Source organism: Mirounga leonina, unplaced genomic scaffold, assembly GCF_011800145.1.
Source record: "Mirounga leonina isolate KUSES-001 unplaced genomic scaffold, KU_Mleo_1.0 Mir_200, whole genome shotgun sequence".
NCBI lineage: Eukaryota > Metazoa > Chordata > Mammalia > Carnivora > Phocidae > Mirounga > Mirounga leonina.
Genome location: NW_023270503.1, coordinates 29,592,668 through 29,615,553, shown reverse-complemented (window position 1 = coordinate 29,615,553; position 22,886 = coordinate 29,592,668). Strand labels below are relative to the sequence as shown.

The window sequence follows — 22,886 nt, the reverse complement described above, 5'->3', positions numbered from 1 at the left end:
GCTGAGTCCTCTGGGGCACCCCAGAGTGCTTCGGCTGCAGCTCAGCTCAGGAGCCAGAGAGTTAAAGACATTGGCTAATCCAAGTCCTGTCGGCGAATTCCTTCCAGCTCAGGTTCAGAGCTGGAAACACTGACAAAGAGTCAAAGTTTATGCGAGTTGATTAACCAAACCAAATAGTCTGTAACCAGAAGACATTTTCCACTGATAGGCAAAAGTCCAAAAGCCCAAAAGCCCCACATCGGCAGAGCTCCTGCCAAGTCAGCGTGTCTCCGAGCAAAGCTCTGCCAGGTCCTGACTGATTTCTTCCAGGCTGGTTGGGTTGCCACTGGCGCCCCCTGGTGGTACCTCTCAAGGCTAACACGAGAACCAGCTGCAGCCAGAAAGGAGAACACGTCTCTGTTAGGAATTCTAAGTGTTTAATAAGCTGCTCTTATTTGAGCTGGAGGAAGTGGGCACCTAACATTTCCCAAGCACCCACAAGTTGCCAGGCCTGGTGCTGATTATCATCCCTCCAAGTCCTGTCACCACCATTTGCATATGGAAACAGAGCTTAGGGGAAGTGATCTACCTTTGGAAATGGCCAAGCCAGAGTCTTGGTCTAGGATGTTTGCATCCCAGGCCTATTTCTTCCCGCCATGCTATGCTGGTCCCTACACAAAGGAGTGTGTGGTCCCTTCGGGAGGGGCCTTGGCCAAGCCACTCCCCCTGAGAAGCCTCTCTTAGGCCCAGATCCTGGGGAAACAGCTGCAAACAGAATAAACAAGCATTGCTCCGTCTACATGGACATTTTCGTCCTCAGGGAAAAAGACAAATAATTCCGAGTTGAGAAAAGTGCTGAGAAGGGTGCTGACAGAGCCAGGATCTTAGCTGCATCGGCTCTGGCTGCAGATAAGATGGAAACCCAGCCTCTGGGGAATAGATGTGGATGTTGATAAACAAAAGGTCCCACGTCCTAGAAATGGCCCAGCCATTTTGGCCGGGGGGAGAAAAAGTGTGTTTGGCAGATTTGAGGGTGGGCAGCATGCCAGGGGCCTGGATAAGGGTAATAGTTTCTGTGTGATTCTAAGTGTTTCCACACACATCGGCAGTACAGAACTTTAACCATGTACTAGAAGTTGAACATGACCTCCCCCCCCAGGGTACACAGTTTAGTCTCTGAGGGTCCAGTAGGCCCATCACGGCCCTGCCTGGCCTCAGAATGGACATGGGGAGCATCAGCAGTCTCCGTGCAGGGAGCATCGAGGGTCCTGCCAGGATGCCAGGGAAGCAGCCTGGGCCCTCACCCTGACTCACGTGGGCCCTGCCAGGTGCGCATCGAAGTGTTTCGGGCAGAAGAGTTGATGGCATGTGCGGGATTGACCTCACCCAGGATCGTCCCTTTGTATGGAGCTGTGAAGGAGGGTCCTTGGGTCAACATCTTCATGGAACTGCTGGAAGGTAAGGAGTCAGGCGCCACTCTTTCCCCCTCACGGATCAGAGCCAAGACCTGGGGTTTTCCCCGAGTCTTGCCCAGGTTGACCTTGGTCCCCAGTTACTCCATTTTAACCTCTCGACCCTGTGACGCTGGCAGGAAAGGCCTACTTTCCAGCCACCTACCCTTTGAAGGCCTTTGGCCTTGGCCTGCCTGCAGGCCTGGAAATGCCCCATGTAAAGACTGGCCATTGGTCTCCTAGGTGGCTCACTGGGCCAGCTCATAAAGCAGAAGGGCTGTCTGCCGGAGGACCGGGCCCTTTACTACCTAGGCCAGGCTCTGGAAGGACTGGAATACCTCCACACCCGAAGGATTCTGCACGGAGATATCAAAGGTGAGGCTCACACCCCAACCGCCCTGGTCCCCAGTGGGCTCCTTCCTTACCTCATCCTGCCTGATGTCCTCCCAGATCTTTCTGGGCCTGCCTGGCCATCCCCCGTGGCAGGGCCTGAGTCAGGCTGACCAGGCTGTGCCGGTGGGAAGGGGGGGGGTGTTTCCCAAGCCCTCAGCCTGACACCATAGTTGCCAGTGGGCAGTGCTGCCCACACAGCGTCTACACACCGGCAACCACTGGGGGAGGGTGGGAGCGGCAGAGCTGAGTGGCAACGTCCCAGGAGGAAACTCTGTCCCTGTACCTCCGAGATTGGCCTGCTGCCTGCCTCTAGCCTGAACCGATGAGGCTCTCGTCTTCCTCATGACTAATGAAACCCACGGAGGGTCAGCCAGAAACTGCCTCACTGGAGGCCCAGACTGGGCTGGGGCCTGAAGTGACTCACCTGTTCCTCTTCTTCTCTGGGGTGGCCCGGCAGCTGACAATGTGCTCCTGTCCAGCGATGGGAGCCGTGCGGCCCTCTGTGACTTCGGCCATGCTGTGTGCCTTCAACCCGATGGCCTGGGCAAGTCACTGGTCACGGGTAAGCCCCGCCCCGCACTGCCCTCCCCAGGATGATCATCCCCAGCCTTGACTCAGCATTAGCCCCGTGTCTTCTCCCGGGCTTTCCGTAACAGCAGTCCAAGACGTGAGCACTTTTTGTCCACCATTATATTTCAGCCCTTCAACAACTCTAGAAAGCTTCTCTTACGCTTAAACACAGGAACAAGGATCAGATGCTCACGTTTCTGAGATTCCTGCTACACAGAAGAGGGAACAGAAAGGCTGACTGCCTTGTCCCGGGTCTTCTGCCGCGGAGCTCCCACGGCTCCAACCCTCTTGTGCAGCCTTGTCCGGGTAGCTGTGCTCCCAGCCTGTGGCCTCAGCCCTCCCAGGCCTCTGAGCACAGTTTCTGGAAGCACAACAGGAGGGCTGACCGAGGGGCCTAGGCTCTGTAGCTGGAGAAATGTTTGTTTTTAACTTAACAGTTTTCTGATTATTAAAATAGTCTACATCCATTATAAAATATTTGCCAACTACAGAGTTACGTGGTATAGAAGAAGAGGGGAAAAGGACCCTCCCCGCTTCTCTTGCCCAGAGAGACAATCATTAACGTTTTAAGTAATTCCTGCCACGTCGTCTTTTCTTTGTTTTTTTGTTTAACCCTGTACGTAGTTAAGGCGGATATAACCCAATTTTGTGCCCTGCTTTTTTCATTTATAGCATTAAGCATAAAATTATTTCTTCTTGACCAAAAGAAAAACAGTCTTTTAGAAGTGATTCTGTTACTAAAGACTGTGTTGGTAATTCTGAAGATGTAAACTGAAGACGGACACCTGCCCGTCCCTTTAAAATAACTACTGGGTTTTTTTCTTATTACAAGAATAATTTCTAAAATCTTTTGCAGAAAGTAGAACTGAGCAAAAATAAAAAATACAAATCACCAGGGTGGAGGGGGTGTGACTCTTCACATCTGGTATCGATCCTTCTAGTCTTCTATGCATTGAAGTTTGTTTTTTTTCTTCACTCACTAAAATTTCAGAAACATCAAACCATTAATTAGTCTCCTACAACCTACTTTTCAATGTTCAGGCCCCTCCCCATTTTTAAAAAGTATTCTAAGGATTGGGTCCAAAGGGCCGAGCCCCTATTTTGGGTGATACATTCTTTATACCAGTTCCCAGCAGAGCCCCTGATTTAGCTCGCCCCAGCAAGTTTGATCTGGAAGCTTCCTCTCTATTTGAGGTACTTTAACAGAGACAAATTCCAGGTATTTCAGGAACTGACTGGGGGCTGGGGGTGGGGGTTATTGCCAAGGCTCTTGCCCGTCAGAGTTCACAGTTGGCTTTCCGGTCTCACGCCCCCTTCTCAGGGGACTACATCCCCGGCACAGAGACCCACATGGCCCCAGAGGTGGTGATGGGCAAGCCCTGTGATGCCAAGGTGGACGTCTGGAGCAGCTGTTGCATGATGCTCCACATGCTCAATGGCTGCCACCCTTGGACCCAGTACTTCAGGGGGCCGCTCTGCCTCAAGGTCAGTGACAGCACCTGGGATGGCTAGGAGGGGGAGCCAGCAGGGCCTCGGGGCCCAGGCTGCAGGCTTGAAGTGACCCCCCATTTTGGCTGCTTTTCGGTGGCAGATGGGAACAGGAAGAGGCCTCATCATAACTGTGGGACCGTGACTAAAATACTTGCCACCCAAATCTACAGGCCCCAGGGGAGATCCTAAGGGAGGGATCTCCTTGAGCTCACGGCAGGTCAGGGCTCTCTTCCACTCATACCCTGTGCCACCTCCGCCTGCCTCCTGACAGGTTGAGCCTGGAGGTCCTGGGCACACCTTGCCACCTTGGCCGGTGTCTACCTGGCCCCTTTCTTCCCTTTCCTTGGAAAAGTCCCATCCCTCTCCAGTGTTTGTGGCCGACCGCAGCACGGCAGGGCAGGGGAAAGTGGGGAAGAGAAGAACAGAAAGCTGGGTGCTGGGGAATGAGGGGGGACAGGCCACACGTGTCACCTTCTGACCCACAGATCGCCAGCGAGCCTCCACCTGTGAGAGAGATCCCACCCTCCTGTGCCCCGCTCACTGCCCAGGCCATCCAGGAGGGGCTGAGGAAAGAGCCTGGCCGCCGTGCATCTGCGGTGGAACTGGGGGGAAAGGTCAGCCTGGCGCTGCAGCATGGTAAGAGCCCCCCACGGGCCGCAGGGGTGGGAGAGGCGACAGCATGGTGCAGTGGTCAAGGGCAAGGTACTCGACCTCTCAGAGCCTTGGTGTCCCCATCTAGAGCATAGCGATGAAACCCACCGTGGGCTTTGTACTGTGTCTCGAAGCTCAGTCGATGGGGGACAGGGACTACAACATTAAAGGGGGGCTCAAGGGGCGCCTGGGTGGCTCCGTCCTTAAGCGTCTGCCTTCGGCTCAGGTCATGATCCTGGGATCGAGCCCCGCATCGGGCTCCCTGCTCGGCGGGAAGCCGGCTTCTCCCTCTCCCACTACCCCTGCTTGTGTTCCCTCTCTGTCAAATAAATAAAATCGAAAATAAATAAATAAATAAAGGGGGGCTCAAGCTCATTAGTAATCAGCGAATGTGACATAAAGCCAGATAGCACTTATCAGCCACTAAGTGAGAAAAGGCAGAAAGTTAGTAACACTAAGTGGCAGGAGGATGTGGGGCAGCGGCCCTTAGCTCTGCTGGAGGGCAGCTCCCAGCGCCCACAGACACCTGCACACCTGTGGGAGGGGCGTAGGGTGCAGTGGCGCGTCTCTTCCCGGGACAGCGGACGGGCCAAAGACGGGTGGTGCTGGCTGTGTCCCATGGAGCACCAGACAGCGGGGCAGGCAAGTCAGTGTTCGCAAGGCAGCCCGGCCGGCTTTTCAAACCATAGTGCCGGGTAGATGGACAGAGCGAGGCCTAGAACACGATGCCTTTTTTGTAAATTAAATATTGATAAATAAAAACAGCACACACAGGCGCCTGGGTGGCTCAGTTGGTTAAGCGATTGCCTTCGGCTCAGGTCATGATCCTGGAGTCCCGGGATCGAGTCCCGCATCGGGCTCCCTGCTCGGCAGGGAGTCTGCTTCTCCCTCTGACCCTCCTCCCTCTCATGTTCTCTGTCTCTCATTCTCTCTCTCGCAAATAAATAAAATCTTTAAAAAATTAAAAAAAAAAAAACACACACTTTGCAAAAATATGATCGAACCCCAAGTGCCATGTCAAACACTAGAACGTCACCAAGAGGTGAGCAGGGGAAAGGCAGTGGTTATGGGAGTCAGAGGGGAATAAATAAAACAGGAGAGAGACCTTGCATGCCCCCCCAAACACAGATGAACTGACCCCACACTCCAGAGCATTGGCACCCTCGGGAAGCACTGACTGGGGGTGGGGGGGCTGGTAAGAGAGATGGCGGCGGGAGGTCAAGGAGGCCAGTTTACATGGGAACTCGAAGTTGCTATGACCTCAGGGCTGTTTTTAAATCTTCTCTTTACTAGCGACAGAATCTTTCCCTGGAGCCATTTCTGTCATTTTTAAATTTGCGATTGTTACCTAGAAGGAAGATGGAATAAACAGATACACCTTCGTGTTCCCATTGTAGAGGGCCATCTTCTGGAAGAGGCCTCCTCCAAGACCGCCCGGCGCCCTCCTAAATTGTGTCCCTTAGTGGGACAAGAGTCCTCCCTCACTGCTTGCTCCCAGCCCTCTGCTCAGCAAGGACCACGTGGCCTGGCCCAGAGGCTGGGGCCTGGTCCCCCTCACCGAGCGTGCTCTGTTTTGTAGTGGGCGGTCTGCGGAGCCCCTGGAGGGGAGAGTACAAAGAGCCAAGACAGCCGCCACCACACCCGGCCCAGGCACCGGCCAGCCAGGGCCACTCTCACCAGACCCTGCCTGTCCAGCCGAGGGAGCTCTCTCCTGGGGCCCCAGGGCCCCAGCCAGCTGCGGACACAACAGGCGGGGTCCCTCAGCTCCAACCTCCACTACCCCCAGAGCCCCCAGAGCGAAACAAGTCTCCAAGCCTGAACTGGGGCAAAGAGGAGTGTGGGCCGTGGGAGCCATTGCCTCTGTCCTCCCTGGACGCGGCCCCTGCCAAGAACCCTGGCTCGGCCGAGCGGAAGGCAACCGTCCCCGAGCAGGAGCTGCAGCAGCTGGAAATAGGTACGGGCAGCCCCGGCCGGGGCTCCTGGGGCCCTGGGCACCTGCACACAGCCCGGCCGCTCCCGCTCTTTCACGGCCATCCTCTGCCTCTCTCTGCAGAACTGTTTCTGAACAGCCTGTCCCAGCCCTTCTCGCTGGAGGAGCAGGAACAGATTCTCTCCTGCCTCAGCATCGACAGCCTCTCTCTGTCGGACGACAGTGAGAAGGTAAGCTGGTGAGCGGGCTGTGTGCACGTGGTGGTAAAGGCGGGCTGATGGGAGTCACCCCTTCCTTTCGGAAGGGCTCCCCACCAGGGCGGGGGCTGGTAGCCTCTCAGGAGGAGGCAATCCGTCTTCAGCACACCTGGAAATTGGGGAAGGGTTTGGCTACTAGGGATAGTGGGAAGAAGATGTGGGCTTGGGGCCCCCTAGAAATATTCCTCACCTCAGCCCCCTGCTTAGCCCCCAAAGTGCCCAGGAGGGCCACACTCCAGCCCAGGACGGGAGCAGTTCCTCACCCCAGGGGAGGGCCCCGTGCCCCAAATCCAGCCAAGGCCAGAGATGGCCCCCTGAGCCCAGGGGCCTGAGTCGCACCCACTCTCATTTCAGAACCCGTCAAAGGCGTCTCAGAGCTCGCGGGACACCCTGAGTTCCGGCGTGCATTCGTGGGGCAGCCAGGCAGAGGCTCACAGCTCCAGCTGGGACGTGGTGCTGGCCCGGGGCCGGCCCGCCGACACGCCGAGCTATTTCCACGGTACGGCCCAGCACTCGCCTGCTCAGCGGCCCCCACGGAACCTGATCCACCTGGAACTGGGGAGCCTGAGGCAGTCTAGGTCCCCCTTCCCCTGGTGGGGGGCCGGGGTGGCGGGGGAGGCACCTGGTGCCCAGACTGGAGCTCCCTGGCCCTTAAGTCGGTTCAGAGCGAAGGCCCTGATTGCCCAAGAGCCCTCCCTGGTGGGGCAGTAAAGGACCATTGCCCCTTGTGGGCTGCTGATGGAGTTCCAGAAGGCCCCTCGCTTGGGGCACAGAGCAATCTCTCCTGGCCTGGAGTCAAGAAATAATGTCTTCAGAAGGGAAAAGGAGGAACAAGATAAGAACTCAGCAACAAGTTTGCTGGGATCCTCCTCTGGGATTTCAGCTCCTAAGATGAGATGTTTTCCAACATGGCTGCATAGGTTGCATTGTGATTTTGATAGAACGAGGGTTTCATCGGCTCACTGTTCCCTGGCTCTTCCCAGCGCCAGTGTGACACATGGCCTCAAGCACCCATGGCCTGGCCGGCGGCCACTCCAACTCAAACAACATGACAGCCTGAGTTGTCCACAAGCTAATTTAAGAGTCTCAGTTTCCACTTCCGTTCTGCTTTGTGTGCAAGTTGGAATACTAGTTCCCCAAAAGAGCCGACCTTAGCTTTTTGCGTCGTGTAAGCTGAATTCTAGGGGTTGACAGAAAATGACCGGGAAGAGCCAGCAGGTGTTTGCCATTAGGGCCACTCCAGCCTAAGCATCATGTCAGCATCCTCACAGCTGTCCTGCGTCCCTCTGCATGGGGCTCCTTAGGGAGCCAGCGGCCACACCACTGACAGTCACCTCGCCTGCCTTCTAGGTGTGAAAATCCAGATACAGTCTCTCAATGGCGAACACCTGCACATCCGGGAGTTTCACCGGGTCAAGGTGGGGGACATCGCAACTGGCATCAGCAGCCAGGTAAGGGGGCAGGTATGCACTTACTTAGAGGCAGAGTCCCAGAAGCCAGTGTACCTGGCCCAGCCCTTCAGGAGGAAGGCTTCTCCTTCCTCAGGACCGACCCTTGGGCCAGGTGAGACTCTCCGAGTCCTCCAGGACTCAAGGCAAGGGTAGGCCTTCAGGACTGCCTGCTAGGCTGGAGGGAGACCTCAGCTTGGCACTTCTAGGCGGCCTCTGAGCCCCGTGCCGCAGTCTCAGGCCCGCTGGTTTGCTCTGCCCCCAGATCCCGGCCGCGGCCTTCAGCTTGGTGACCAAGGATGGGCAGCCCGTGCGCTATGACATGGAGGTGCCGGACTCGGGCATCGACCTGCAGTGCACCCTGGCCCCTGACGGCAGCTTTGCCTGGAGCTGGAGGGTCAAGCATGGCCAGCTGGAGAACAGGCCCTGAGCCAGCCTTCCACCACTGACTCCACTCTGCCAGAGGCGGCCTGCCTTCTCGGGGCTCGGTGCCACCCCTGGCACCCAGGCTCAGCCTGCTCCCAGGGGTCTGCCACCCCCTGGCTCAGCGGTGCGACTAGGGGCAGGCAGAATGCCTCCCAGGACGTCCCGTGTCCCGCCTGACCCCGCCGGGAGAGCACCCTGTGCCCACATGAGGAGGAGGAGGCAGGCAGGAGGCCTCTTCCCGTCCACGGGGAACGAACGGAAAGGGTCTTCTCTGCCCTGGTCCCCGCGAGCTGGCCTGACCTGTTTGGATCAGTAGCCCCTTGCTGGCCGGCAGGAGCGTAGCTTCCGGCCTGGGTCAGGGAGGGTGGGCGAGTCCCTCGGCCTCTGAGCAGGTGGACGGGTGTCGAGTGTCTGAGGACCCACGCCCAGGTCCGGTACAGGAGCGGGGCAGCAGCTATACCCACCCTTGGGTGAACGGGGAGCCCTCTGACCCCCTTGCGTGGCCATCGAAGCCCCTTTTTGATCTAGGAACTTTCCTGACAGAGTCAGGGAGGGAGCCACGCGTGACGCTGGGAAGTCTCCCTGGGAGTCCAGGGCACACCGTCAGGGCGTAGCAACACGGGTCTGGAGCTGGACTCAGCTTCCGCCAAGGACCACAGGTGTCTAAGGGAAATGGTTCTCAGTCCCCAAGCACGTGTCCCTTTGCTGCTGGCCACCAATCTTCCCCAGAGCAGCAGGCCCCGAGCCGCGGCTGCAGACCCAGAATGGCCCATGACTGCCTGGCCGTCAGCCCCCCCCCCGCCGTCTGTGGAAGGGAAGGGTGGCGGGAGCTGGCCCGACCGGAGCAGTCTGTGGCTGGGCTGTGATCCGGGTGCAAGAAAGCAGCGGGTGCAGGCGCTCCTGTCTCCCCCGGCCGCAACTTTAGGCATCGGGCACACCAGCTTCCTGAGACACAGCCCAGGCCTCACACTCTCACTGGCCCTGCCCTGCCCCTCGCCTCAGGGGGCACTGCCAACCGCACTTTGCACTCTGATGACCTCAAAGCACTTTCATGGCTGCCCTCCGGGAGGGCAGGTCAGTGGTCCTGCATGCGCATAAGCAGGCCAGGAGATGGGGTGTGAAGGCATTCAAGTCTTGACCTGTCTCCACGCGCATGACCCCTCAAACCTCCGCATTTCTTTAAGATGAGCCCCCTCCCACCATACCCCATTGCCCCTTCTTCTTCGATGGGGGGGCTGATCAGGGCCCATGTAGCATTAATCAACTGTGAATCCTTGTGTGGGGGCCTGCTAGCCTCCTCTCGGAGATGAGGGGTGTCCCCCTGAGAGTCCTCCTCGGGAGGAGCTAATCCCGGTGTCTTGCCAAGGTGGCCTCTGTCCAGCTATCCACATCGAGCCATTCTGCTCCCCAGGGAGAGACACACACACACACACACCCCAACCCCCAGCACGTGAAGAGGTTCAGCCTTGTACTGCAGAGTTCGGGTGGTACTCTTTGTAAGCAATAAAGTGTGGGGTGATGACAAATGTGTTAGGCCATGGCTGTCCCCACTCTCGCCTGCCTGCTTACAGAACCTCAGATCCTAACAGCTGCCTCCCTTTGCCTTCTTGGTGGGGTTTTCTCACAGCTGCCATTGATTTTGGGCAAGGACTGTTTCCACCCCTTGAGTGAGGTCACTTTTCCCACCAGCCCTCCCAGTGGGCGCTTCTAGTCCTACTTTTGGCCTATCCGTTCAGACCAGTTAAGCAAGATGCCCCACCCGGTGGCCATAGGGAAGTCCCTGGCCAAACACTGCAGGCTGAGGAGGAGAAGTCAATATGCCCCAGGCAGTGGCCTGACGTGGAGAGGTGGGGGCGCACCAGGAGCCCCGAACAAAGACTGCCCCACCCTCTCCTGTCCCTGAGGCCTGGCTTCCAGGGAACAGAACTGGGAGCAGGACTGAGTGAGCAGAGATGACTTTGCAGGAGTGGGTTCCTGGGCCTTTCCAGGACAGGGACCCACCTGAGAATGGATGCCACAGACACACAAGGGGCGGGGGCCTTGTCCCATCTGGCTCCACACCCCCTGAAGCCTTGCTCAAGTAGCTATGTGTGTGTGCACGGGCACACATGCAGACTTTGGGGTACAGGCCGCAGGTTCAGCAGCTTCCTGGAGGGGTCCTGCACCCCAGAAAGGGGCAGGTGCAAAGGCCATCTAAGCTTACCGGAGGTGGCTCCCTCTGGGCCTGCGGGGAAGAGTGCTCAGGGTGGCGCAGTCTCCGGAGGACACCCCCCAGCAGCCGCCCCGCCCACGCGCCGTGAATCCTGAGCGTTTTTCCGCCTCCATCCGTGGGGTCCGGGCAGGGACGTCACAGACGCGGCGACATCACAGGCGCAGTCGCCCCCAGCGTCTCCAGCGCCCCCCACAGCCCCCAGCCAAAGAGCGCACTGGAGGCGGAGGGGCAGCAGCGACCAGCCCGCTCCCCGCCTCCCCGACAGAGCCTCGGTCAGCATGGGGGTGACAGGTGGGAGCGGGCTGGCGCGCGGCGGGGCGGGGCGCCAAGGGATGGGCGGGGCCGGGCGGGGCGGGGAAATCAGCCCGGGGCCCCTCCCCCTGCTCCCGAAGCCCGGGGCGCCTGGAAGGAAGGTCGACCCCAGCCGACCGTCGCCTCGCCCCGAGACTACCGCGCCCAGCCTGGGCCCTGCGCGGTGCACAAGCTTGTGCGCACAGGCCCGAATGCACACCTTGGAGTAAAGGCTGCAGATTCAGCCAACTCTTGGAGGGGTTCTGGGCACACGGAAGGAACAGCAGCCTTGTGCTCAGGAAACGACTCATGAATTGTCCCAAACTGCTAATAACCCCAAAATCCAGTTCAGTTATTCCTGGTTGATGCCTGGAGCCCTTGCAGAGAGAAGCTGTCGGCTTCCACAACTACTTCCTGAGCGCCTCCTTTGTCCTTTGCACTCTGCTCTGTAGCGATGGCGAAAGCTGTTTGCCCCTTAGGTTTCCACTGAAATAGGGGCTTTCTTCTCGGGATCTTCTCTCCCAGGAGGACGTGGGCCAGCATTAAAAATATGCCAAGAACCAACAACCAGAGAACAGCTTTTCCCTTCCCCAAACTGACGCAGATACCTTAAATCACTCCTGTGACCTTTGTTGTACCCCCTTCAACTCTTACTCTTGTGCTAGGCCCTGAGTCTGATGAGTTAACAAAAAATTAAAATGTGGATAGGACAGCTAAGTGTGTCACAGAGAAGATGATACTGGAGAGGTGGGTTAGCCTGTCAGGGATGAGTAGGATTTTGCCAGAAGAAAGACTTCCTGGGTATCTGAAATAGCAGGTGCAAAGGGACTGAGGCACAAAAGGGCCTGCTATGCTCTGGGGGAGCTTGGGCTTGGAGCAAGGAGGGAGCTAGATACCAGGAGATGCAACAAGAGGGCAGAAGCCACTCTACAGTCTGGATGTGACCAGAGGCAGGTGTGATGCAGCAGGCTCACTCTGGAGTCATTATGTAGCCCAAGTTGGAGGCAATTTGGTTGTAGTGGTCCAGCTAGATGCCTAAAGAGATTTCAAACAACACAGTGGTTAGCATCTTGGGGTTCGGAGCCAGTCAGTCCTGGGTTCCAGTCATGGCACTTCTCTTAATGGATGTGTGACCTGTGCAGTTTCCTCATCTGTGAGAGCAGAGTCGTGACCACTTGGGCATAGGGTGGTGAAGAGGATGTAATGGGAAGCACTCAGCGTGGAGTGCCGGCAGGTGATCAGTCCTAGGTTTGTACTGATTTTGGTGTTGGGAGATGAAAAGTAGTGGGGGTGGAGAAAGGGACCTGCACGAGGTCAACATCAGAGGTAGGGAGGTCAGAAGCTGGGGAACTGAGAAGGGTCACAAGTAACCCAGGTTTCTAATTTGGGTGATAGAATGAAGGTTTATCAGGGAGGGGGAAATTACCAGGGCAGAGGGGGTGATCAAGACATGAGTGATTTGGAAGGAAGATGGATCAGACATGCAAACTCTGTTGGCTACACTAGAGTCTAGACATGGAGGGTGTGAACTTGAGGTGAAAAATGGAGGACAAGCCGCGTGGTTTGGCAGGGTGTTCATTTCTTTGCACAGACTTTTGCTGAGCATCCACCTTGTAGACTCTGTGTGCAGGGGATCAGAGATTCAAAGTGGGAAGCCCACACAGTCTGCCCACCTCGAATTAAGGGTTAGCAAGAGTCCTGTGCTCAGAGGTCTGCAGGGATTGGGCTGGGGCAACTGGAGGAGATGCCACAGGGTAGAATCCTGAAGGTCTCCAGGAAGAAGTAAGCACTGAGCATCATCACAATAGAAAACAAGGACATTTCAGAGATAGGAGACATCTAAGGCTCTGACAAGGGAGAGATCCCCTTAGGGATAAATGTGCAATCAGTGACTGGAGTTTGAGTCTAGAGCTCAGGAGAAGTGGGAATAGGAAATAGAGATTGGAGGATCTTCTATGGTCCCAGCCACAGGCTTGGAAACCCCAAGAGGGCAGAAACTGTGTGTTCATCACTGTGTCCCCTAGAACAATGCCTGGCCCTTAGCCAGGGGTTCAACATTGAATTTTATCAAAGAAATATATGCATATGATTAAATAGCTCTGAAGAGCTTCTTCAGTGATGAAAAGCATCTCCTATAGCACACCCCCAGTCTCACTCCTCAGAGCAGCCACACTGTTCCATTAGAACTATTTTTCTGCCTAATTACCTTCTTATCTTTCTACAAGCCCACGGACTCTTTCTTGGTTTATCAGTTTTAGACATTATCACCTTCCTGCTCTAATGGATCCACCCTCCCCCATCCTCCCAACATCATTTTTAGATCTGCTGATGCCTTTGTAAGTTTAATATACTTATGTCTTTATTTTTCATCACTTTAGATAATATCTTTTGATACCACACATAGTAAGATGAAGTTTTTAGTGCCCCTACTCTTCCCTTCAGCTTTCTTCCCTCCCTCCCACCTCCCAACAATGCTAACTTGTATTTTTATTTTTTAAATATCAAGGTTGGTAACATTTACATTGTCCTATAGCCACAAATATATTTTCCAATTTTTATTTATATGTTGATTCTGAAAGTTGAAAACTGGACTGACATTATTGTGACTCATAACTACTGTTCACTGCAGAACCAAGAAATGTACCACAGTTACCTTTTCTTTCTCATACAGCTTTTTGTTTTTCCTGGAGTTTCTAGTTGCCTTTTCCTTATATTCTTTGGTTTTATCATAGTCTTAGTTTTCATCAACCTCTACATCTAATCAACTATTCTATCAGATTTTCTTTATTTCAGAAATCTACTGCCCAGAACCCTTCATCTTCTTGCCTCTATACAGTTAAAATCCTGGGACTTAGCTGCTTTCCTGAGGTGGACTGCTATTTCCTTCCTGACTCTCTTGTTTTACACCTTTATTTTGTTTTAGCACATCCTCAAATAACTTCCTTTAAAAAAGAGGAAGTAAATTTCCTGAGTCCTTCCATGTCTGAAATGATAGTTTGGCTGGATATAAACCTACAGGTTAAAAAACATTTTCCTCAGAATTTTAAAGGCAGCCATTGTTGCTAACACTGCTGCCAGTATAATCGATTCCCCTCCCCTTGTAGGTGACTGGTTTTTCCACTTTAGAAGCATTTAAGAATTCTTTGTTCCTGGTGCAATGAACTTTTACAGCAAGGTTATTTTGACATCTGTAGTGTGGGGCTTTCGGTGAACACTTTTAAGCCAATAACATCATCATTCAGCTCATGAAAATTTTTCTCGTTCCTTTTCCATGTTCTAGATCCCCTTTCTATAGGCCAGAACTGGACTGCCTCTTGATCATTTTCTCTCACATTGTCTTGATATTTTGGTTCTGCTTTCTGGGAGGATTTTCGTTTTATTTTCCAAGCCTTTTTGCCAAAAGTTCTTTCTTTTCTTAATTTTTTAAAGAGCATCCTGTTCTTGCTTTTTGGATGCAATATATAGTTGAATATCTACATCTCGGAATCTCAAGATTTTAGAGTATTTTTAAAGCTCCTTTCTGTTTCCCAAATAACCTCTGGTATTCTAGAGTCATCTTTTCTCTTGGTCTGTAAACTGCAGGTGGGTAGTTTCCTCAAATGTCTAGTCATGCTAGGCTATTCATGTTTAAGAGTGAAATCATAAAAAGCTGACTGGGAATCTGTGACTGCAGGACTGATTCCCTGGCAGATGTCACTTTAGGATGATCAGGCAGGAAACATATCTCTGTCTGGTTCAAGAAGATCAACAAAATTGACAAATCTCTAGCCAAACTGAACAGGACAAAAAGAAAAAAGACAAAAATTACCAATATGAGAAATGGAAGAGGTGGCATCACTACAGAATCTACAGATATGAAAAGGATAATAAAGAATATTATGAACACCTTATGCCAATAAATTTGCTAACTTAGATAAAATGGACAAGGAAACTCCAGGCCCAGGTTCACATGCTTCACCTGGGAATTCTGCCAAACATAAGGAAGAAATTATACCAATTTTATGCAAACTCAGAAAACTGAAGAGAGAATACTTCCCAACTCATTCTATGAGGCCAACATTATTCTAATATCAAAACCTGACAAAGACAATGTAAGAAAATTATACACCAATACACTTTATGAACCTCATGTAAGATTTCTTTCAAAGAGTTAGCAAATCAAATTCAACAATGTGTAAAATGATAATACATTATGACCAGATGAGATTTATCTCAGGGAAGTAAGATTGATTTTAACATTCAAAAATTAATTTATTTCACCATAAACAGAATATAAGAGAATTGTTAACAGAATAATATATAACATTGTTCATGTTATACATAACATATATTAACAGAATATTAAAAAAAAAAAAACAGGGGCACCTGGCTGGCTCAGTCAGAAGAGCATACGACTCTTGATCTCAGGGTCATGAGTTCTAGCCCCACGTTGGGTGTAGAGATTCCTAAAAAATAAAAGAATATAAAAGAAAAGCAATATAATCATCTCAACTAATGCAGAAAAAGCATCAGACAAAATCTAACATCTCTTCCTAACTAAAAACTAAGCGAACTAAGGGGCACCTGGGTGGCTCAGTTGGTTAAGTGTCCGACTCAATTTCAGCTCAGGTTATGATCTCAGGGTTGTAGGATCGAGCACCATGTTGGGCTCCACACTGAGCGTAGAGTCTGCTTAGGATTCTCTCCCTCCTTCTGTCCCTCCCCCGCCTTGTGCACATACATGTGCTCTCTCTGTAAAAAAATAATCTGTAAAAACTGAGTGAACTAGGAAAGTAACTTTCCTCAACGTGATAAAGGTCATCTATGAGGAAAAACTACAGCTAACATCATACTTAATGGCGAAATACTGAATGCTTCCTCCCTAAGGTCAGGAACAAAGCAAGGATGTCTACTCTCAGTTCTATTCAGCATTGTATTGGACATTGTTCTCAGTAAAGCAGAAAAAGGAAATAAGAGACATCCAGTTTGGAAAGGAAGAAGTAAAACTGTCTTGAGTCACACACATACTTTTTTAAAATAGTTTAAGTAATCTCTACACCCAACATGGGGCTTGAACCCCACGACCCCAAGATCAAGAGTCACGTGCTCTACCGACTGAGTCATCCAGGCGCCCCTAGTCACACCATCATTGTTTATGTAGAGAACCTTATGGAATCTACAAACAAAACAAAAAACTAGAATTGATAGGATTTTAGGATGGTTACAGGATATACATTTCTATACACTAGCAACCAGCAGTTGGAAATTGAAATTATTTCACATATTATAGAATGTCACCTGAAAAAAAAAAAAAAGAATGTCACCTGAATCCCTAATAGAACATTCCCAAGTTGGGCACAGAGGTCCCAAGTTGAGTCAAACTCAGACTTTTGCTTCCAACCCCCAGTGCCACTATGAGGTTCACACCATAACACTTTCTCTTCCTATCCACACCCTGTTGCTGTTCATGGAAGGGTCTAGGCTATGGGTGTTGATTAGATTGTCTAGGGAGATTTTGCAAAGCAAGCAAAGGAAGGCTCTGAGGCAAGAGGCCTGGATAAAAGCAGCACTGGGGGTAACTGGAGTTGGAAATGAAGAGAGACATGAAGGAAGCCAACGGAACATGGCAGTCAAGTTGGTGGAAGATTCCAGAGACCACCAAGCTAGCTCTTGGGAGCCTGTCCATGGTGGTGCCCTCCCAGCCCGGCCATGTGGCTGATCCAAGATGCCCAGGCCCAAGAGGAACATGGATGTGCCCAAATCCCAGATGCAGAAACAGCCTCTACATCTCTAGAAAGAGGCCATGGCACACTCTGATCCTTTGGATATAATCCTGGGAGCAATTCTTAGCCAGAGCCAAGGCCATCATTTCCTGCCACACTCTAGGTTCAGGGGGATCTGGCTTTCCCACTGCCATGATGGCTCCACCATCAATCCCCATCTACGACCCTGGGGAACAGAGAATGGGACAGCCTGGTGCCCCTACCGCCCAGAGGATGAAAAAGAAGCTTCTTCAGTAAAAGATACAAGCTTCCAGGGAGGTGACTGGGGCGGGAAAACCTTCCCCAAGGCGTTGCTCAGTCCCTTCTGCAGAAGGTGATGGGAACTCTGCTGTCAGCATCCCCGCAGATCAAATGCCTGGGTGGGTGACCCAGGACGTGAGGGAGTGAGAAGCCTGGAGGAGAGGAGGTGCTTCAGGGCAGGAGGGGCCAGGATTAGGGTGAGTGCCAGATCTGAAGCCTGGCCAGAGAAGAGTGGAGAAAGGGGGCAGAGGAGCAGGAATGGAAGGTTCTCTAGGGGTCCCAACACAGTTACAGACCCCTGGGTAGGATAGCATGCAGGACCGGGGAGTTAAGGGTTTTTCTTTAGTCAAACCTGCATTCAGTTCCTGATGTCGGCAACCATCAGCTGAGGGACCTTGGGCAAATGAAGCTTTTCTCATTTTTTGTGTTGAATCAATGAGATAAAGCACAGAAAGCACCCAACATGATGCCTGGCTTAGTAGCACTCAGTAAATTGCAGTGAAGCCTGTTAGCATCCATCCCCGTGGAGGATGGTGATGGATTGGGGAGAGCCAAAGGAAAGGCAAATTCGAGCATGGAGGGGAGCAGATATGGAGCGCAGAGCTGGTGACACTGGAGAGAGGAGGGAGCCGAGGGGCAGGACGGGAGAGGGGAGGGTGAATGAGCTGAGATGCAGGACAGGGAGGGAGGGAGGGGGTAGCTGGAGCAGCACCACCTGCCGGGGCTCCAGAACCCTCCACGGAGGTCCCCATCTGCAGCTCCCCTGCCCTCACCTCCTTCTCCCTGCCAGGTGCCAATGGATTTCCCTGCTGTGGCAAGGAGTCAGTGGACATTGTGGAGACACAGTGAGAGCCAGTTCCCCATCCTCCAGGACCACCAACCCTTACCCCCTGCCACCACTGCCAAGTTCTCATACACCCCCCAACCTGGGATCTCCCTCCATTTTGCTTCTTTCCAAAATCTCCCCAAGGGCAGTGTTGTGGGCGGGGTGGGGGGAAGGATTCCTACCACCCGCCTTCTACTTCTACCTCCAGCCCCTGACATTAGTGAAGGACTGAGGGGTGGCGGGGTGCACTCAGAGACATGAATGGGAACTGAGCCCTTCTAGCTGCCTTGCTCGGGCACAGAGCGACCGAGGTGGAGGCGGGGGGCAGATGCCTGAGGAAGGACAGGGAGTCGCAGTGGCTGAGCACTGAGGGTAAGGGCCCAGATGGCAGCAAAGTGCCAACAAGAACTGACAGGACCCTCCACACACACCCCTGCCTTTCAGATCTGCCAAGCTGGGGTTGGGCAGGTCAGGAGGAGGGATTTTGCCCTGGGCTTCTCCCTCTGTGCAGAGCCAACTTCTGGGCACTCGTTCTCCAAGTGAGCTGCATTGGCTCATTGATTAGAATGAAGAATCCTGGGCCTTACCTCCAACTAACGGATCCCTCTTTGGGGTAGGGGGCAACTTGGCAAGCTCTCCAGGCACCTCCTAAACTCACTAAAGATTGGAAATGCTGCTCCAGAATTCTTGGTGGATGCAGGGACAGCGAGGGGAGTGGATTGGCCGGGGGCGTCTTGCCGGCCCCTGTCCAAGGGAGGGAATCTTGAGGCCCCAGAGACCTCCATTCCCCCTGAAAGCCACCCCACCCACTCCCTGGAGGCCTTTCATCCATTCTGTCCCCTTTTGTCATAGGAGTGGCCTAAGCCAACACCAGCTGGTACCAGAGGAAGATGAGATCGAGGTAACAGTGGGCAGGGGCACCTCTTCGGGGGAGGTGGTAGGTAGGGGGCAGGATTCCTTAAGGCCTGTCTTCCTTAAATCCTTGACAATCCTGGGAGCCTGCACCCGGCCAGTGCTGGGGTGCTCATGGACACCCATGCTCACCCCCGCCTCACACTGCCTCCCTGCCCCCAGCAGGTCTCTGCCAAGAGGCAAGAGGAGGGGACAAAGGCAGGAGAGTGGGATGGAGAATTGGCCCCAGAAGGACCTCAGGGGCCAGGGGCCTCCTCAGCGTCAGTTGAAACTTTCCAGCTGAAGAAAGAATTGCTAGAACTGGAGCCCCCACACAAAGTGGACCTGGTCCTGGAGCCAGAACTGGAGCTGGAGGTGGAGTCTGAGCCCAAGGACCCTGAGCAACCGGAGTCTAGGACAGAGTCCCTCCAGCCCCCCACGCAGCAGGACGTCAGCCAGTGGAGCGTGAGGTCAAATTCTAGCTACCTGAGTTTGGTAGAGGAGGACCAGGCGTCCACCAACCGTCGCTCTATCTGCGTGCAGACCTCTAAGCACCTCTTCTGGGCGGACAAACACATCCAGGCCTCAGAGCACAGCCTGGAGCGGGGGATCAACATGCAGAGTGGCAAGAACACAGGTAAGACCACTAGCTGTCAGGACCAGCAGTCTGACCCCAAGGACACCATGCGCTCCAAGAAGCAGCTCCAGAACCCCAGTGCCCAGCCAGCTCCGCCCACCACCGACTCCCAGCAGCCCCCAAGCCCCCACCCGTCCTCCTCCAGTCTCTCACCAGGCATCGGCCTGGCAGATCTGGTCAACTTTGCCTCTTCCTTGGCCGTGGCCTCCTCCAGCAAGATGGACTTGCCCAACTTGGAGCATATGATCAAAGCTCCACCTCAGAAGGTCGAGGCACCTTCTACAGATCCCGATATCCAGCTGGCCATGGACCAGCCAGAGAAGGAAAAGCTCATTAAGGACTTGCTAGAGAAACCACTTAAAGCCGAGGAGTCACAGAAAGCTTGGAAGCAGGAAGACAAGAACTTCTTCCACCCTTACCTCGGCTTCAGCAAGCCAGGGATCAAGAGGGCCAGCTTTGAAGGAGAAGTGAAGCTTCTCCAGCAACAGGCCAGGTCCCCTTCACCTAAAGGAGTCGTGAAAGGGTAAGTGAGGCTGGCCCACAGCTTCCCGAAGAGGGGGTGTGCTTAGGATGTGTGGGTGGGCCCACTCCTCACACAGCTGGGTAGGGATGGGGAAATGGAATGAGGGCCTGGGTAGGGGATGGGGTGGGCCGTGATGTCTCAACCTCAGTGACCTCATAAAGACTGCTGGAAACAAGGTTCCTGTGGACTGAGGCACAGTGCCAAGGCCAGGGCTGGAGGAGGCCTGGGGACCATGGAAGGTGAGCACTTCTGGGCCCCAGCAAGGACCTGGGTTCGACATGGGCAGGGCCATTCTAGCATTAGGACGCTCGGTCACCCAGAGGGCAGATGGCCTCACCCTCATGGGAAAAGCTCAGCCTCGCATCTGCCCCGCTGAGAATTTGATGGCCCTGGGCCCAGGACGCTTCCATGGAGCCGAATGTGAGGGAACAGGGTTCTCCAGCACCCCTTGCTTCCTGATGATGAATGGACACAACAGAAGGCCAGCTGCCCATCAGCATGCAGCAGGAAGAGGCCCTCTTCCCCCCCCGGGGCCCTCCCCGCAGAGGCCTCTGGGCTCACCCCTCTCCCCGACCCTGCCACGGGGGCCCAAGTGACACTCTCTCTTTTGCGTTGCAGCTCGGTGCCGAGAACCGGGAAAGGGAGTCCATTATTGCTGAAAATCCATTTTAAGGTGTCGTCCCCCACTTCCCCAGAGAAATGACTAGACAAAACCAGTAAAGCCTCCAGTGCTGGCCCCCGGCTCAGACTTTTTGTGCAAACGCTCCCGGACTAGCGAGCTCACCTGGCTGTGGAGTCCCGGTCTTGATTTTTTAGGGACGCCAGCCCCATGGTTTTTTTCTTTCAAGACTTTATGTAAATTCTAGTTAGTTAACACATCGTGTAGTACTCGTTTCCACACACCCCCATTTTTGAGCTGCCCCCGCCTGTCCCAGAGGGCTCTGCCAGCCCTATTTGGCCCCTCCTCACTCCCCAGGGGTCCTTCCACTTTGCTCCCACCTTCCAGCCCTCTCAGCCAGCGGCGGAGACTCATGAGCCGTCTTGGGGAGGCCTTGGTGCCCTCTCTGAGGCTTACGGGTGTCTTAGGTCATGAAGTGGGGCTTCCTCTTGGCCTGAAGCCAGGGACATGTTGGGATCTTCTTAGGAGAGGACCTCCTGGGGTGGGCTGGCCAGGTGAGGAGGCAAGGCTGAAAGGAATTCTTCCTGCTTCTGTCCACAGCGAGGGCCTGGCATGGGGAAGGGACGGTGTCCGGGGGCTCAAGGGAGGGGAAGAAAGATGCCAAAGGACTGCCCCTCCAGGGGCCACAGCCTTGAGCTGGAAGTATCTCAGAATGTAGCACGAGTATGTAATGCTGTACTTTGCTGAGCAACCCAGACTCACGCGCGCGCACACACACCATCCGCTGACTCGTACATCACACAGGCACGCACAGACATCCACCCACAGACCGTGCCACACGGGCCGTGTGCACAAGCACACATCAACACACAGGCCTGCGAGCCAGACACGTGCACTAAACACGCGCACGAATGCACAAGCCTCCCCACGACGTTGGGCAATGAGGGAAAGCTCTGGAAGAGGAGAGCTCACTGCAAAGGAGGGAAGGGAGTTCAGAATGTGGGTAAGAACACGGGCGGGAAAAGGGAAGTCGGGGAGAAAGGGAAGCGAGAGGCAGAGCCATGGCTTGGGCCCTGGTCAGCCTCCAGCCCCACCAGCACCAAGGCTCCCCAGCAGGTGAAAGCCCAGCCTTGCAGATCCTCAGGAGCCTGCCCTGCCTTGAGAGGGGGCCGAGGAGGGAAGTGCCCAGGGCCTAGGAGGGTGGGATTAGGAAGGGGTGAACACTTGGGAATGGGCCAGGGCCAGAGTGGGGGGGCAGAGGGAAATGGAGGACAGGAGACTGGAAAGAGGAAGGAGAAGGAGATGCAGAGGTGAGTATCTGGGAAGAGGCTGGGGTGTCGGGGTGCTTCTTCCTGGAGTATTTTGTGAACTGTGGTTTGCAAGTTTGCATGGTTTGGAAGAGGAGGTCCTTCCCTCCCAGGGGACCTGGGGGAAGGTGGGGGTGGGCCACAGCCCCACCTTGGGCTGGACCCCTCCTTCCCATGCCCTGACTTCGGGACTCTAAGGCCTGCTTCTCCCTGGGCCTCTGCCAGCCTGTGTGAGCTTCTGGAGTGGAGTCACAAATTCGGATACCTTAAGGGGAGCAGAAACTCAAAAGAGTAAAGCCGCAGGTCCCCCCCCCCGCCCCCCGCAAACAGAAGCAGGCCTGTGGCAAGGGACAGAGTGCCCTCCTGCCAAAAGCCGCTGAAGTCCACCCCAAAGCCAGCCTCAGAGCCTGTGACTCTGCCTTTCAGGCAGCCGAAGACAGAAGACCAAGAGATCCCCGTCGTCGGCACAGGGAACGTTCAGGTAACCAGGGCTAGTGAAGGGTCTGCTGCTACTGCCCGAAGAATCCCCTGGATGGGGACCATAGGTGCAGGCTGGTGTGGGGGTCCTGGGAGAAGGTAGAGCTGAGCCTGCTCCCCCACAGGGCCTGGTCTCAGCCCCCCTCCCCCGCCTCACCCCGGAGAGTCTGAGCACTCGGGTGGACAGGGCCCCCAGCCCTGTCTTCTCCCTGCTTCCAAGGCCTCCACGGCAGCCTGGAAGACTGCCCGCACGGGACCCAGGAGAGCAGCGGCGCTGCGATGTGCAGAAGGGGAGTCCTCGGCAGCCCACTGCCCCGCTGCCCCAGAGGGAGCCAGCACCCGTCAAGGCCATAGGGGCTGAGCAGGGCTCCCGAAGGCCCAGGGAGTTCAAGTGCCTTGCAGCTGCCAGCTCAGTGCAGTCAGGCTCCAGGTCTCAGAGGTAAGGGCAGGGACCGGAGACCAGGCCAGAGGCGCGGGGTTAGGGGTAAGGCCTGCCTGGCCCTGG

At 54.5% G+C, this 22,886-nt stretch overlaps 2 protein-coding genes across 4 annotated transcripts in view; both read left to right on the top strand.

Annotated features, from left to right (window-relative positions):
- The window catches only part of MAP3K14 (mitogen-activated protein kinase kinase kinase 14), a 44,824-nt gene extending 33,755 nt beyond the window's left edge, over positions 1-11,069 (top strand). For 2 of the 3 annotated variants that reach the window (XM_035027327.1, XM_035027328.1), the window contains exons 7-16: positions 1,308-1,437; positions 1,674-1,805; positions 2,281-2,385; positions 3,715-3,878; positions 4,370-4,520; positions 6,115-6,489; positions 6,589-6,695; positions 7,077-7,221; positions 8,073-8,173; positions 8,436-11,069. In XM_035027327.1, the coding sequence (XP_034883218.1) occupies positions 1,308-1,437; positions 1,674-1,805; positions 2,281-2,385; positions 3,715-3,878; positions 4,370-4,520; positions 6,115-6,489; positions 6,589-6,695; positions 7,077-7,221; positions 8,073-8,173; positions 8,436-8,600 (1,575 nt within the window). In that variant the 3' untranslated portion in view covers positions 8,601-11,069. The remainder of the gene's footprint in view (positions 1-1,307; positions 1,438-1,673; positions 1,806-2,280; positions 2,386-3,714; positions 3,879-4,369; positions 4,521-6,114; positions 6,490-6,588; positions 6,696-7,076; positions 7,222-8,072; positions 8,174-8,435) is intronic. The other variant, XM_035027329.1, reaches the window with a different exon arrangement.
- A 7,365-nt stretch (positions 11,070-18,434) lies between these two features.
- SPATA32 (spermatogenesis associated 32) lies at positions 18,435-22,814 on the top strand. The gene is made up of 4 exons (XM_035027330.1): positions 18,435-18,828; positions 19,002-19,978; positions 22,331-22,385; positions 22,602-22,814. Exons 1-4 carry the CDS (start codon positions 18,598-18,600, stop codon positions 22,740-22,742), a joined length of 1,404 nt encoding a protein of 467 aa, XP_034883221.1. The 5' UTR covers positions 18,435-18,597; the 3' UTR covers positions 22,743-22,814.
- Positions 22,815-22,886: the final 72 nt, after the last annotated feature.